Here is a 16,099-nt window from a genome sequence, read left to right as displayed (position 1 = left end):
TGACACAATAATAACTCAATGACACAATAATAACTCAATAACACATTAATAACTCAATAACACATTCATAACTCAATAACACATGAATAACTCAATAACACATTCATAACTCAATGACACAATAATAACTCAATGACACAATAATAACTCAATAACACATTAATAACTCAATAACACATTCATAACTCAATAACACATGAATAACTCAATAACACATTCATAACTCAATGACACAATAATAACTCAATAACACATTAATAACTCAATAACACATTCATAACTCAATGACACAATAATAACTCAATAACACATTCATAACTCAATAACACATTCATAACTCAATAACACATGAATAACTCAATAACACAATAATAACTCAATAACACATTAATAACTCAATAACACATTCATAACTCAATGACACAATAATAACTCAATAACACATTCATAACTCAATAACACATTAATAACTCAATGACACATTCATAACTCAATGACACAATAATAACTCAATAACACATTCATAACTCAATAACACATGAATAACTCAATAACACATTCATAACTCAATGACACAATAATAACTCAACACATGAATAACTCAATAACACATTAATAACTCAATAACATATTAATAACTCAATAACATATTAATAACTCAATAACACAGTAATAACTCAAACATAGAGGACGGGAATCACACGAATCAGCACAAAAAAAACACGCGCGCGCACAGCCTGAGGAATGTCCGTGCGCGTGTCCTCGCAGCTTTACGGTAGTCCCTCCCGTCGGTCGGTACGTGGCAGCGTCCGGAGCCCGGAGCCTCCCCAGCTGCTCAGAACCGGGTCCGCGTCCAGAGTCACGGTAAGACCGCGGGGCGCTCACGGCGCGCGCGCGCTGTCGAACACGCGGGGCGGTTGTCAATAACTGGGGTTTGTGCGTGTGCGCGCGCGCCTGTGTGTGTGTGCGCCTGTGTGTGTGTGTGTGTGTGTGTGTGTGTGTGTGTGTGTGCGTGTGCGTGGAGGAACAATGTTTCACAGAAACTGAAACAATGTTTCACAGCGAGAGAAACACGAGGTGGAAGAAAGCTGCAGCTGCTGCTGCTGCTGTTGTTGTTGTTGTTGTTGTTGTGTGTGTGTGTGTGGGGCGTCATCACGCAGGTCCTTCAGAAGGAGAGTTATTTTGAACGTTGCCGCTGTTGATGCAGAACAGAGACGTGGAAAGAGTCGAGGATTCTAGAAACGACTGTGTGACGTCACCGGGACGGCTGGAGGAGGGGGGGGGGGTTCTCGAGGAAGTGTCTTAAAACATGCCTTCTTTCTGGTTGTATAGAAGTCTATGCTTTATGTGTTACAGCTGCATTCTCTCTCCTGACCACCAGGGGACGACTCCTCTGGTTGTATAGAAGTCTATATAGTGACTCTACTTCTCTTGATGTATTCAATTCAATTCAATTCAGTTTATTTGTATAGCCCAATTTCACAAATTACGAATTTGTCTCGGAGTGCTTTACAATCTGTACACATAGACATCCCTGCCCCAAAACCTCACATCGGACCAGGAAAAACTCCCAAATAACCCTTCAGGGGAAAAAGGAAGAAACCTGGAGGAGAGCAACAGAGGAGGATCCCTCTCCAGGATGGACAGATGCAATAGATGTAATGTGTACAGAAGGACAGATTTAGAGTTTAAAATACATTCAATGAATATGACAGAGTGTATGAATAGTTCATAGTAGGCATATTCCACGATGGAGACCTCCACGATCCATCAGGCAGATGGCGGTGGGGAGGAGTGGGCGGAGTCTCAACAGGACAGTGGCGTAGTCATGAGCAGGAATTCCACGACCCAGACGATCCATCAGGCAGATAGGATCTATGCCGTCTCATAGGGTCCGATGACCCCATGAGACGTAAAGTCAAAAGGACTTCCGGGAGAAAGCAGAGTTAGTAACGTGTGATTGAGAGATGAAAATTCATCCTTAAGGAGAGAAAAGAGGAGATAGGTACTCAGTGCATCCTAAAACGTCCCCGGCAGCTATAAGCCTATAGCAGCATATCAAGGGGCTGGACCAGGGCAAACCTGATTCAGCCCTAACTATAAGCTCTGTCAAAGAGGAAGGTCTTAAGTCTACTCTTAAACGAGGTGACTGTGTCTGCCTCCCGGACTGAAATTGGAAGCTGGTTCCATAAAGAGGAGCTTGATAACTAAAGGCTAAATATTCCCTCAGTAAACATTGTAAACATGAGTTCATGTCTCAGTCTCTAGTTTCCAGTCTTCTTCTATACAGCATGATGTCATCATTTATACTTTATGGTCATTTAGAGTCAGACCATAAAGCAGGGGACACTTTAGGGGCGGGGCTACAGGGTGATTGACAGGTGGCTGCCTCCCAGAAGAACTCTATAGAACCAGACCATCTTCTCTCTGAGGGTCTGGTTCACTGATGGAGGTCTAGAAAGGACCAGGACTACACTGAGGTCTATAGAGGACCAGGACTGAACTAAGACTGGTTCAGAATCAGATCAAAGTTCCAGCTTTGAGTCCGAGAACCCTCTCCCATTGGGGACCTTGGGTCCTCCCAGAAGGAGAACACTCTCCCCATTGGGGACCTTGGGTCCTCCCCAGAAGGAGAACCCTCTCCCCGTTGGGGACCTTGGGTCCTCCCCAGAAGGAGAACCCTCTCCCCATTGGGGACCTTGGGTCCTGCAGTGTCTCCGTTCCCACGGCAACCCGTCTGTCCTCTCCAGACCCCCCTGGCCCTCGGTGCCGGCCCAGGGGGGGTCGGGGGTCTGGGCCGTAAACGGGCCTCCCTCCAGGAATGTGACACGATGCTGCAGGAGGGCTGTAAACTACTGAGACCTGGTCCTTCCACTTGGAGCAGGGCATTGTGGGTAATATTCGAGCTGCCACTCATTGATCTCTGTGGTCCCAGAGACCAGATCCAAGAGTCCAGAGACCAGAGACTAGAGACTAGAGACCAGAGACCAGAGACCAGAGACTAGAGACCTGAGACCAGAGACCAGAGACCAGAGACCAGAGACTAGAGACCAGAGACCAGAGACCAGAGTCCAGAGTCCAGAGTCCAGAGACCAGAGACCAGAGACCAGAGACCAGAGACTAGAGACCAGAGACCAGAGACCAGAGACCAGAGACCAGAGACCAGAGACCAGAGACCAGAGACCTGAGACTAGAGACTAGAGACCAGAGACTAGAGACTAGAGACCAGAGACCAGAGACCAGAGACTAGAGACCAGAGACCAGAGACTAGAGACTAGAGACCAGAGACCAGAGACCAGAGACCAGAGACCAGAGACCAGAGACTAGAGACCAGAGACTAGAGACCAGAGACCAGAGACCCTTTGCTGCAGTCAGACCCAAACCGATATGTAATATACTTACTTACTTACTTTATATATAAATATATATTTATATATAAATATACATATATTAAAATATATAAATACATATATAAATATATATATATATATATGTATGAATATATATATATATACATATATATTTGTAGATAAGTATATTAAATATCGCTTTGGGTCTGACTGCAGCAAAGGGTCAGTTTATTTTGTATAGCCCATTATCACAAACTACAAATGTGCCTCAGAGGGTTTTACAAACTGTACACATAATCATCCCTGACCTTTGACCTCACATCGGAGATATGTACAACACATTTTAAAATCTACAAACAATGCATAGCGAGTAATACATCAACATGTGGACCGCGACGCATCGACGCTAGCCTCTTCTACGAGCTTGTTAGCTCCTTACCACAGAAGTCAATGGAGCAGCGTTAGCTCGCGTTAGCTTGCATTTGCGCAAACTCGGCTTTATTTGACTTCACCTTTGTGCGGATTCGTAATTTGTGAACTCAATATAGTGATTGCCTTTCATCTCGTTTTAGGACGCATCAAAACTGACCAAGATTATACATTTAGAGACAATAGATGGTATACCAACATTTAGAGACGATCGTTGGGCCAGCTTCTCCTTTTACCGTTAAATGTTCGCTCCACTTCCTGTTACCTGTCTGTGATCCAGGGGCGGGCCAGATTTGGAAATCCCAATCTGCCGGTATCAGGATCACTCTGATCCAATCCGCAACGTTTTGAAATACCGGGATGGATCAGGTGGATCCATGGCTGAGGACCGGGATCTGGTTATCAGGGGATCTGGTTATCAGGGGATCTGGTTATCAGAGGATCTGGTTATCAGGGGATCTGGTTATCAGGGAATCTGGTTATCAGTGGGATCTGATTATCAGAGGATCTGGTTATCAGGGGATCTGATTATCAGAGGGATCTGGTTATCAGGGGGATCTGGTTATCAGGGGGATCTGGTTATCAGGGGGATCTGGTTATCCGGATCATTCTGATCTGGATTACAAGATCGGGGCGTCCCTTTCCTTAAGGATTCAAGGATTCAAGGGTTCAAGGATCCTTTCTGGTCATGAAGCTGTGCAACAGGACTTTCTCTCATTAATCATCTGTCAGTTTTAAACTCACATTTTATTCAACTAAATATTCAGTTTCAATCCATTTTTGTCGCTGTTTAACTTTAAAAAACTAACTTTCCACCGCGATCACAACGTGATGTCACAGTTTCAGCTCCACACCCTCCTCACTCCCCGTCGTCAGTCTAACTCTCTTCACCTGTTCACACACCTGTTGTCATAGTTCAGCTCCTCACTCTGTGGTTCAGTCACTCCCACCTCGTCAGTCTGACTTCCTTCACCTGTTCACACACCTGTCTTTGATCACTAATCAAATCCCAATATAGTCTCCTGCCTCACACACACACATTGCCAGATTGTTCTTCCTTTTCTATGCCAGACTCTCCAGCACTTATTTCTAGCCGGATTTCCTGTCGCCGACCCTGCCTGTCCCTGGTTAACCCGCTAGTCCGACTCCCCGAGAACCTACCAGCCCTTCGTCCTGTTGATACTCTGCCTGCCGTTTCCAGAGTGTGGAATATAAGTTCGAAGGATCCCTGGAGTCGAGGGTGCATTTGGGTCTACACACGAGTCGTTACATTACAATCTGGCCAGTCATGGACCCAGCACAGACTCCTGCACCGGCGAGCCGATTCGAGAGGATCGAGGGGGCTCTACAGCAGCACGAGGCGCAGATGGCCAGCTTCACCGCTGAGGGGCGTCAGTCGGCAGGAGCCCAGGAGCGGGCTATGTCGGCATTGACAGCTCAGGTACAACAGCTCACTACTGTCCTGACCCAGCAGGTTGCCTCAGCTACGCCTCCTGTCTTTCCGCTGTCTGCTCCAGCACACGAGCCCCGTGTGGGAACCCCAGAGCGCTATGCTGGAGAACCTGAGGGCTGCAATCCGTTCATCACCAACTGCTCCATCTTGTTTTCCCTGCAGCCGTACACGTTTGCCTCGGAGGAGGCTAAGGTAGCCTTTACCATAAATCACCTGTCCGGCAGGGCACGTTTGTGGTACCGCTGAATGGGAGAGACGCGCCAGCCTGTTCTTCGTTCCCTCTGTCTTGGGCCGAGCTACGCAAGGTGTTCGGGGCGGTCTCCAAGGGCCCGGATCCCACCGGGGGACTGGTGGAACTGCGTCAGGGAGACCGGACAGTGGCGGATTATGCTCTTGAGTTTCGCACAAGAGCACGTCTGAGCGACTGGAACTCGGCAGCACAGTGCGAGGTGTTCTTGGCTGGATTAGCTGAATACATTAAGGACGAACTGATTTCTTTCGACTTATCTTCCGACCTGGATGGCTTAGTGGAACTGACTTCTCGAGTGGACAGATGCATCCAGGCAAGGCGACAAGAGCGACGTAAGTGGGAGACAGATTGCCGTCCCTCCACCTGGCTTCAACGCCCGCCAGCAGCTACCAGCACCTCAGGGTCGGAGCCAGGGGAGGTTGAACCCATGGAAGTAGGGGAGGTACTGTTGAGCCGAACCACACGACTCTCTTCCCATCAAAGACCCCTGTGCCATGTTCAGTTTCTGCTCGCAGACGGATCCCATACCCTGTCCATGCTCATTGACTCCGGCGCTGACGACAACTTCCTTGACGAGAACCTAGCTCGCCAGCTGGGTATCGAGCGGATACTTCTGCCATGCCCTGTTCCTGCCAATGCCCTGGATGACCACCTACTGGGGACAGTGACTCACCAGACCATGCCAGTCCGGATGCTCCTGTCTGGTAACCACCATGAGACCATCCGGTTTCTTATCCTGTGGTCACCACAGCATCCATTAATTCTGAGGTACCCCTGGCTCCGCCGCCATAACCCCCACATTGACTGGACCACAGGAGCCATCCTGGGATGGAGTTCATCCTGTCACCTGATTTGCCTGAAACAGGGTGCTGCACCTCGGCAGTCAGCCGGCCCCAGCTCGGCTTTGGACCTGTCGGGGGTGCCTACTGAATACCATGACTATCGGGAGGTATTCAGTAAGGTCAAGGCCTCATCTCTGCCTCCACATCGACCCTACGACTGCGCCATTAACCTGCAACCGGGTACCACTCCACCCAGGGGTGGCCTGTATTCCTTATCTGCTCCTGAGAGGGAGGCCATGGAGGCTTACATTAATTCCTCTCTGGCTACTGGGATCATCCGTCCCTCCTCTTCTCCTGTAGATGCGGGGTTCTTCTTCGTAGGAAAGAAGGACAAGTCACTGAGGCCTTGCATTGACTACAGGGGCCTCAACGGCATTACCATTAAAAACCGCTACCCACTTCCACTCATCTCTTCTGCCTTCGAGTTGCTGCGAGGGGCTACCATATTCACCAAGCTAGACCTGCGTAACGCCTATCACCTGGTCCGGATCCGAGAGGGTGATGAGTGGAAGACAGCCTTCAACACCCCCACCGGACATTACGAATACCTGGTTATGCCCTTTGGTCTCACCAATGCCCCGGCCGTTTTCCAGGCCCTAGTGAATGATGTGCTAAGAGACATGTTGAATAAGCAGGTGTTTGTCTACCTAGACAACATTCTTATTTTCTCTAAGTCCCGAGAGGAGCACGTTCACCATGTTCAAGCAGTCCTCCAATGCCTCCTGAAGAATGCCCTGTTCGTTAAGGCAGAGAAGTGCGAATTCCACGTCTCTTCAGTCTCCTTCCTGGGGTACATCGTGGGACAGGGGATCGTGGAGATGGATCCTGCCAAGGTGTTAGCTGTTACGTCCTGGCCCATTCCTGACTCACGTAAACAGCTGCAATGATTCCTGGGATTTGCGAACTTCTACAGGAGGTTTATCCGTGGCTATAGCACCGTAGCGGCCCCACTCACAGCCCTGACCTCATCCAAGGTGCAGTTCCAGTGATCATCCTCGGCTGAGGAGGCCTTCCAGAACCTTAAGGCCCGGTTTACTTCTGCCCCCATCCTCCAAGTTCCTGACCCAGAGAGACAGTTTGTTGTGGAGGTGGACACCTCCGATGTGGGGGTGGGGGCCATCCTATCTCAGCGGGCTGCTAGTGACCAGAAGCTCCATCCCTGTGCCTTCTTTTCTAGGCGGCTCGCCCCTGCTGAAAGAAACTACGATGTGGGTAACCGGGAGCTGCTTGCTGTGAAGCTGGCCCTCGAGGAGTGGCGCCACTGGCTGGAGGGGACCAGTCTGCCCTTTTTGTGTTGAACTGACCACAAGAACCTGGAGTACATTCAGTCCGCCAAGAGACTGAACTCTCGGCAAGCCAGATGGTCTGTTTTTCACCCGATTCAACTTTTCTCTCTGTTACAGGCCTGCACCGCAACGTCAAGCCTGACGCCCTGTCCCGCCAGTTTGGGGACAAGGGGGATTCCACCCCTTGCAAGGATACTATCCTTCCTGCCCCCGTCTTGGTTGCCTCGATCACCTGGGAGATAGAGGAGAGAGTCAAGGCCGCCCTGGAGGACCAGGCCGGTCCTAGCTCCTGTCCTCCTGATCACCTGTTTGTCCCTCAGACCTTGAGGTCTGATGTCCTTCAGTGGGCCCATAACTCCAGACTCACCTGCCACCCCGGGAGCCAGTGTACGAGGGATGTCTTGCTGCAGAGATTCTGGTGGTCTACTCTGGAGAGAGACACCCGGGAGTTCGTCAACGCCTGCCCTGTCTGCAACCAGCATAAACCATCTCACCAGGCTCCTGCAGGTCTTCTGCAACCTCTGTCTGTGCCCCATCGGCCCTGGTCGCACATCTCCTTGGACTTTGTTACCGGTCTCCCGCTGTCCAATAAACATACCACCATCCTGACAGTGGTAGATCGCTTCAGTAAGATAGCTCACTTCGTGCCCTTGCCCAAGCTCCCCTCGGCCAAGGAGACTGCTGAGCTGGTCCTGCTGCATGTCTTCCGGCTTCATGGTTTTCCCACGGACGTGGTCTCTGACCGGGGTCCACAGTTTACATCAGTCTTCTGGAGGGAGTTCTGCACGCTTATCGGGGCCACTGCAAGCCTGTCATCGGGATTCCACCCACAGTCTAACGGCCAGACGGAGCGCAAGAACCAGGAGATGGAGACGGCTCTAAGGTGCTTGGTCTCCGAGCATCTGGCGTCTTGGTCCCAGCAACTCTTGTGGGTGGAGTATGCCCACAACTCCCTGACCAGCTCTGCCACTGGGATGTCCCCGTTCCAGTGTGCCTACGGGTTCCAGCCTCCACTGTTTCCTGCCCTGGAGAAGGAGGTTTCCTGCCCCTCGGTCCAGGCTTTTGTCCGCCGCTGCCGCCGTACCTGGGCTGAGGCCAGAGCTGCGCTTCTTCGCTTGGTCAACCGTTATTCCGCGGCAGCCAACCGGCGCCGCTCTGAAGCCCCCAGTTACCAGGCTGGCCAGAGGGTATGGCTTTCGACCCGAGACCTTCCCTTGCGGGTAGAATGTAAGAAATTGGGACCCAGGTTCATTGGACCGTTCGAGATCCTGAAGGTCATCAATCCTGCAGTGGTGAGGCTCAAACTGCGCCGGGCCTTGCGGGTCCATCCATCGTTCCACGTCGCCAGGGTGAAGCCGGTTCGGGAGTCCCCACTGGTTCCTGCTGTCCATCGTCCACCACCACGGTTCGTCGATGGAGGTTTGACTTACACTTGTTCGCCGCCTACTTCGTTCCCGCCGGCGTGGGAGAGGGCTACAATACCGGGTTGACTGGGAGGGTTATGGTCCAGAGGAGAGATCCTGGGTTCCGGCGCGACAGTCTGGATCCCCCTCTCATCAGTGAGTTTCACCGCAGCCACCCTGACCAGCCCGCCAAGGGTCCTGTGGCCACAGTGGCTACACAGCCAAACCCTGTTCCCTCTCGGTCATCGACTGAGTCAGATGTTGAAGAGGACGAGGAGGCGTCGTCTTCTGATCACGACAACTCACCCGTCGGGGAGGAGAGGATGGGGAGGTTGGATGAGTATTAACCCCTGGACTGTTCCTGTCGTGCCGCAAATTCCCTCCTCCGGGCCCCCGCCACCCACCCTAGGAGGCCGAAGATTTTTAGTTTTTTTTTAGTTTTTCTTTCTTGTTTTGGGTTGTCTGGGGGCTTCCGGTTTGAGTATGTAGCGAGCAGACGCGTGCGGAGAAGCTCCCGACTACTTTTTGTATTTGACCTCCAAGACCTTCTTTGTGTCACACGTTTTACCATACGACAAGTTTCCAAACCTTCTAAAAGACAACCAGACGAAAAAATGCCACCGAAACACAAACAACAACAAAGCTCGCAAAGCCAAGCAACTCATGCTACTCCTTCGCTAGCTGGAAACTAGCGCTAGCGCTAGCTAAAATGGCTGCGAGCGAATCCCCAGGTGAGGAAACCCACTCAGCCCCTGAGAGCGTGGGGGAGCCCGTCACGATGCGGCAGCTGTCGTCCCTCCTGGAAACCCACCGTACCGGGATGAAGGAAGACATGACGGCGCTGATACAGACTTCATCTCAGTCACTCCGGGTCTTGATGGACGCGCTGCGAGGGGATGTGATTTCATTTAATAAGCGTCTCACCGACACGGAGACGATAGTGGGTACGAACTTTGAACGGCTCACTTCGGTCGAAGCGACCATTAAAGCCATGCAGGCCCGGAATAAACTGCTCCACTACCGTGTGGAGGACCTGGAAAACAGGTCCCGAAGGTCCAACCTCCGTATTGTCAACGTACCAGAGGGCAGCGAAAATGGCAGGGACCCGAAGCAGTTTATGGCGGACCTGCTAATGGAGACGGCGGGGCGGGAGGTGTTCGCTTCACCTCCGCTGATTGACCGCGCACATCGCACCGGACCGGTACCAGAACGAGGCTCCACCAAGTCCAGGTCTTTTATTGTGTGCTTTCATAGCTATTCGGATAAGGACAAAATGTTAAGATGGGCCATGAAACACAAACTAAAGTTCCGCAATGTGTCTTTGAGAGTGTACCAGGACAGCGCTTCCCTTGCCAAACAGAGAGCGGCGTTCAATGACATTAAGCAAGAACTGTACAGAAAAGGCGTCCGCTTCGGACTGCTCCACCCGGCCCGCCTGCGCGTCGCCTTTGAAGGAGAAACCGTCTACTTTGACACCCCGGACGAAGCAAGAGCCTTCTACGCCCGACGGATAGCCGGCTAAAGGGCACGATCACGGTCATATGAACAGGTACACGGGGTAGTTATATGTACAGGCTCTGCTCCTGATAAGAGGACTATTTTATTTTTCAGTTTATCACCAGTGGTTATTTATTATACCCGCTCCTATTATTGATACGGTGTGAGCCACTCTTTTCTTTTGCTTTCTAAAATACACACCACCCTGTGTAGTACAAGCTTACGGTTTGATACATTTCCACATGTACTTGTTGTGTGTAATTATACTTTACGCTTTATTGTGATGTCACAAAGTTGGTCTTGCACACTAATTTAATGTGTTGGGAGAATCTCCCAGTTAGGAGAAATTAAGGAAGACCTTACCGGAAGTACCAAGTTAAGGGAGTCCTGCGGCTAGCCCCTGTTAGGGAGTCCAGCATAGGAATGGTGTTTTATGTTCAAGATGTTGTAGTTTTTAGTGTTTGATATAGTTCAATATTGTACAGCAATCGCACTGCCCCCATGTCAAAACTAACCTTTAACCGTAAGCACAAAGTAGACATGTCAAATGTAATCGTGACAGGAGGAGGTAATACCAGAATTGTCAGCTGGAATGTCAAAGGACTAAATGGCCCCATTAAAAGAGCTAGTCTTTGCTCACCTGAAAATACTCAAGGCCGAAATCATTTTCCTTCAAGAGACACATCTATCAACAGCAAACCAAGTAAGACTACGAAAACCGTGGATTGGTCAAATCTTCCACTCTAACTTTAATAGTAAATCAAGGGGCGTGTCTATCCTTCATAAAAAAGTTCAATTCACTGCAGCAGACATCATCTCAGATCCAAATGGCCGTTATATTATAATCTCAGGTTCACTCTTCCACACACCAGTGATACTGGTTAATGTATATGCTCCTAACTGGGATGATGAAAACTTCATAAAGAAAATGATCTCCAGTTTTGGGTCGTCTGGGATCCGACCCTTAGAGGGGGGGGGGTTCTGTCACAGTTTCAGCTCCACACCCTCCTCACTCCCTGTCGTCAGTCTAACTCTCTTCACCTGTTCACACACCTGTTGTCATAGTTCAGCTCCTCACTCTGTGGTTCAGTCACTCCCACCTCGTCAGTCTGACTTCCTTCACCTGTTCACACACCTGTCTTTGATCACTAATCAAATCCCTATATAGTCTCCTGCCTCACACACACACACACACACACATTGCCAGATTGTTCTTCCTTTTCTATGCCAGACTCTCCAGCACTTGTTTCTAGACGGATTTCCTGTTGCCGACCCTGCCTGGCCCTGGTTAACCCGCTAGTCCGACTCCCCGAGAACCTACCAGCCCTTCGTCCTGTTGATACTCTGCCTGCCGTTTCCAGAGTGTGGAATATAAGTTCGAAGGATCCCTGGAGTCGAGGGTGCATTTGGGTCTACACACGAGTCGTTACACGTGAGTTACATCCATGAAGCTCGCTGAACGTCTCCCCTCACACTGCAGGAACCCGACTCCTCGGCTCTGATTGGTTGTCTTCCTCCAGGTGAGGAAGAAGTGGTGAGCCCCCCCCCCCCCCCCGTGTCTCTAAAGCTCACTAAGCGTTCAGGGTGACTTCCTGTCAGCAGGTGTCGTGTCAGGGAAATTATTTTCATGTTTCACCTGCAGCAGATTCCTCTCAGTTATTACCACGGCAACAACGATGGTGAGCTTTGTTCTGCCGCCTCTCTGAGCCTTTGATTAGACGTGTGTGTGTGTGTGTGCTGCGCTCTGTGGTGAGTCCCAGAGGAGAAAGTGGAGCAGGAACCACAAACAAAGTTATCTTTGAAGCTCTTTGGTTGAACGACTGAAGGAAACTTCTGACACCATATGTCATCAAATATAAAATAACCGTTTGCTTGGTTTTGATACGGTTTACGCGGTCTGGGACCAACTGGTTCACCCGGTGGAGCGATGAGTGGCTGAAGAACACAGTCGAATACTGTAAAGTACAGTCCAACTCTAGAAACACTGTAAAACACAGAAACACTGTAAAACACCATAAAACATAGGAAAACACAGCAACACTGTAAAAAAAGTAAAACACTGTAAAAACACAGTAAATCACAAGAAAACACTGTAAAACCGTAAAACATAGTAAAACACTGTAAAACACTGTAAAAACACAGTAAATCACAAGAAAACACTGTAAAACCGTAAAACTCCGTAAAACATAAAATACAGTAAAACTCCGTAAAGGAGCTCCAGGAAGAAGAGGAGACCGTATCGGACGAACATCCCTCCAGTTGATTGATGATGTTTTATGAATCCTATTCGGCTCCTCCAGGCAGAGAATATGACTGACACTGACCTCCAGGACATGGAATCAGGTTACCGGCACCTCGACGGGCGCGGACCAATCGTGGCTCTTGAATGCTGCAGAGGGCGGGTCTTACCAAGCCGTGTTGAGTCGCGTGTTGAAGGTGGTCACCGCACTTCGAGGCCTGTAACTTGGTTTTGTCCTCGCAGGTCGATCCACAGAGACGGAATGAGGAAGCGCTGGTCCCTCGTCCTCTGGGCGCTTCTCTGCTGCTCGACCACCAGGGCGGAGATCTTCACCTCCATCAGTGGGTTTGATCTTTGGTCCATTGTGGCTCAGAGGCTCTTCCTGAAGGACCCGGTCAGCTCAGTCCTTCCGTCCAATCAGGCGGGGGGATTCAAGGCTGAGGCCAACGGGGTTTACCGGGAATACCTTTTGTTGCTTCGGGAAGTTCTGAATTGGAAACGCTCGATAAAACCGAACGCCTCTCGCTCACCTTCAGTGTCTCTGCAGGCCAAATGACAGATCTGATCCACATGGAGAAAGAGCTGGTCCAGTCCCTGAGGGACTACATTCAAGAGGAGGAGACCAAGCTGGCTGCGGTCAAAAGGTACCGTATAGTCTCAAAGGGTACCTTCTAGTCTCAAAAGGTACTTTCTAGTCTTAAAGGTACCTTCTAGTCTTAAAGGGTACTGTATAGTCTCATATGATGACATAATAGACTAAGTCAATATGAGGTGATAAATGTATGTAGAATTATAACATCTGTCTTACTGTCTCTCTGCCTTTCTGCTTGTCTGTCTCTCTGTCCGTCTGTCTGTCTCTGTCTGTCTCTGTCCGTCTGTCTGCCTGCCTCTCTGCCTGTCTATCTGCCTGTCTCTCTCTCTGTGTGTCTGCCTGTCTGTCTCACAGCTGGGCCAACAAACTTGACTCTCTGTCCAAGGTGTCCACCTCTGACCCGGAGGGCTACCTGGCCCACCCGGTCAACGCCTACAAGCTGATGAAGAGACTCAACACAGAGTGGTCTGAACTGGAGTCTCTGGTGCTGCAGAACCCGTCTGATGGTAAGGAAGGAAGGAAGGAATGAGTGGACAAGTCTGCTGTGGTTGTACTTGGGGCCCTGTGGGATGAGTTGGTTGTGGAGCTGCACTACCTTTTCAACATTAGTTTGAACTGGCACAGGTTCCCAGTGGGCGTCGGCCTTCCCAGGGTCGACCTCCGTCGCCTCAGAACTCTTTGCAGATGGTGTGGTTCTGTCTGTTCCTGAAGAACGTGGCCTCCAGCGTGCGGTGAAGTGCTGGATATGCGGACAGAGAGTAGATGAATAAAGCAAGTGATGAAGAGTCTCCCCTCATCGATGTGGGATAGACGAGATGTTAGAAGAGACTGTTGTGGGGGGGGGGGGGGGGGGGGGCTGAACCGTTAATAACCACGATGGTGCCAACGGTTATGAGGCGTTTGTGATGATGAAGGATAACAGTCCAACGACCAGTCGCTGGAATCTAGTCCAGTGAGTCCTGTGACTCTAGGTTCTGGTCTGCATCTGGTCCAGTGAGTCCTGTGACTCTAGGTTCTGGTCTGCAGCTGGTCTTCGTCTCTGCATATCTTGGCCCATGTTCTCCTTCTCCGACGTGTTGTTTGGACTTCTGGAATCTGGGTAGCAGATATCAAGAATGATGTAAGGCCAATGAGTCTGTACACGTGGCCTCGAGTCAGAGAGATGGATGTGAAGCTCTGGAGGAAGACGAGCAGCAGCTTCAGTGTTTGGTTCAGAGAAAAAAACTGAAATAAAGGTTGAAACTCAAAAAGGAATCTGGACTTTTGCCAATCATTAACACTCAGTTCAGAACATTAACTCAGGTTTTGAATAAAATCAATAAAGTTTTATTTATTTAGCACTTATTTATTTAATAATGAAAATGTGAAGAGAATAACGAACAAACACTACCAGTTTAGTCCACGGGGCGCCAGATCCACCACGACCAGTTTAGTCCACAGGGGGGTGCCAGAACCAGCACTACCAGTTTAGTCCACAGGGGGGTGCCAGAACCAGCACTACCACTTTAGTCCACAGGGGGTGCCAGATCCACCACTACCACTTTAGTCCACAGGGGGCGCCAGATCCACCACTACCGCTTTAGTCCACAGGGGGCAGCAGAACCATCACTACCGCTTTAGTCCACAGGGGGCGCCAGATCCACCACTACCGCTTTAGTCCACAGGGGGCGCCAGAACCAGCACTACCGCTTTAGTCCACAGGGGGCGCCAGATCCACCACTACCACTTTAGTCCACAGGGGGCGCCAGAACCAACACTACCACTTTAGTCCACAGGGGGTGCCAGAACCAACACTACCACTTTAGTCCACAGGGGGTGCCAGAACCAACAATACCACTTTAGTCCACAGGGGGCGCCAGAACCAACACTACCACTTTAGTCCACATGATGGCGCGGCTGTGTCCAGACGCCGTCGTGGTAGCTCCGCGGAGATTGTGCGCTCTTTTAGTTTTTGTGTTTATTTTTAATATTTTCTTTGCCACAAACACATCGGCACTAACAACATCTGACGCAGCACACTTTTGGACATAAACTTTGCGCAAAACAAGGGTTTTGTCCACTTTTTCCATCGATCCAGCGTGGCGGCAGAGATCGTTTAGCGAACCACAACAACAACAGTGGAGCCGCTACTACGGGAGGCAGACGAAAACATCGAGGGAACGGAGCGAATTGAACAGACTGAGAGTTCAAGCCCACCGTCCACCTCTGCCCAGCATCCTTCTTGCTAACGTCCAGTCTCTGGAAAATAAGCTGGATGATGTTAGGGCAAGGATCAGATTGCAACGGGACATGAGGGACTGTAACATCTTTGTCTGACGGAAACATGGCTGACCGCTGGTGCGGATCGAGTCATATGCCCAACCGAGTCCTTCTCTGTTTTCCGTGCAGACAGAACGGAAGAGTCTGGTAAATCTAAGGGTGGAGGGTTTGCTTCATGACTAACAACAAGTGGTGCAACCCCAAGGACATTAAAACTCTTTCTCGTTCCTGCTCGCCAACCTGGAACATCTGACGATCTCATGCCGTCCATTCTACCTTCCCGGGAGTTCAGCTCGGTCATCACCACAGCCGTCTACATACCACCACAAGCGGACACCGACGTAGCACTATCGGACCTACATGATGTGTTATGTCGGCATCAGAACAAGTATCCCGACGCGGCTGTGGTGGTGGCTGGGGACTTTAATAGGGCAAACCTAAAAAAAGTCATGCCGAACTTTCACCAGCACATTACGTGTGCTACCAGAGGAAAGAACGT

The 16,099-nt window shown here is 50.2% G+C and overlaps 1 protein-coding gene across 10 annotated transcripts in view; it reads left to right on the top strand.

The window, feature by feature from the left end:
• The first annotated feature begins 720 nt into the window (after positions 1–720).
• Positions 721–16,099, top strand: part of p4ha2 (procollagen-proline, 2-oxoglutarate 4-dioxygenase (proline 4-hydroxylase), alpha polypeptide 2) — a 30,507-nt gene continuing 15,128 nt past the window's right edge. For 3 of the 10 annotated variants that reach the window (XM_056442163.1, XM_056442145.1, XM_056442198.1), the window contains exons 1-3: positions 12,062–13,090; positions 13,297–13,393; positions 13,696–13,847. In XM_056442163.1, coding sequence (XP_056298138.1) covers positions 12,787–13,090; positions 13,297–13,393; positions 13,696–13,847 — 553 coding nt within the window. In that variant the 5' untranslated portion in view covers positions 12,062–12,786. The other 7 variants (XM_056442146.1, XM_056442148.1, XM_056442147.1 and 4 more) reach the window with 6 other exon arrangements.

Source organism: Pseudoliparis swirei, chromosome 3 (genome assembly GCF_029220125.1).
Source record: "Pseudoliparis swirei isolate HS2019 ecotype Mariana Trench chromosome 3, NWPU_hadal_v1, whole genome shotgun sequence".
Classification (NCBI taxonomy): Eukaryota; Metazoa; Chordata; class Actinopteri; order Perciformes; family Liparidae; genus Pseudoliparis; species Pseudoliparis swirei.
Note: the sequence above shows the minus strand (reverse complement) of the source record. Positions and strands in the feature narration are given on the sequence as shown.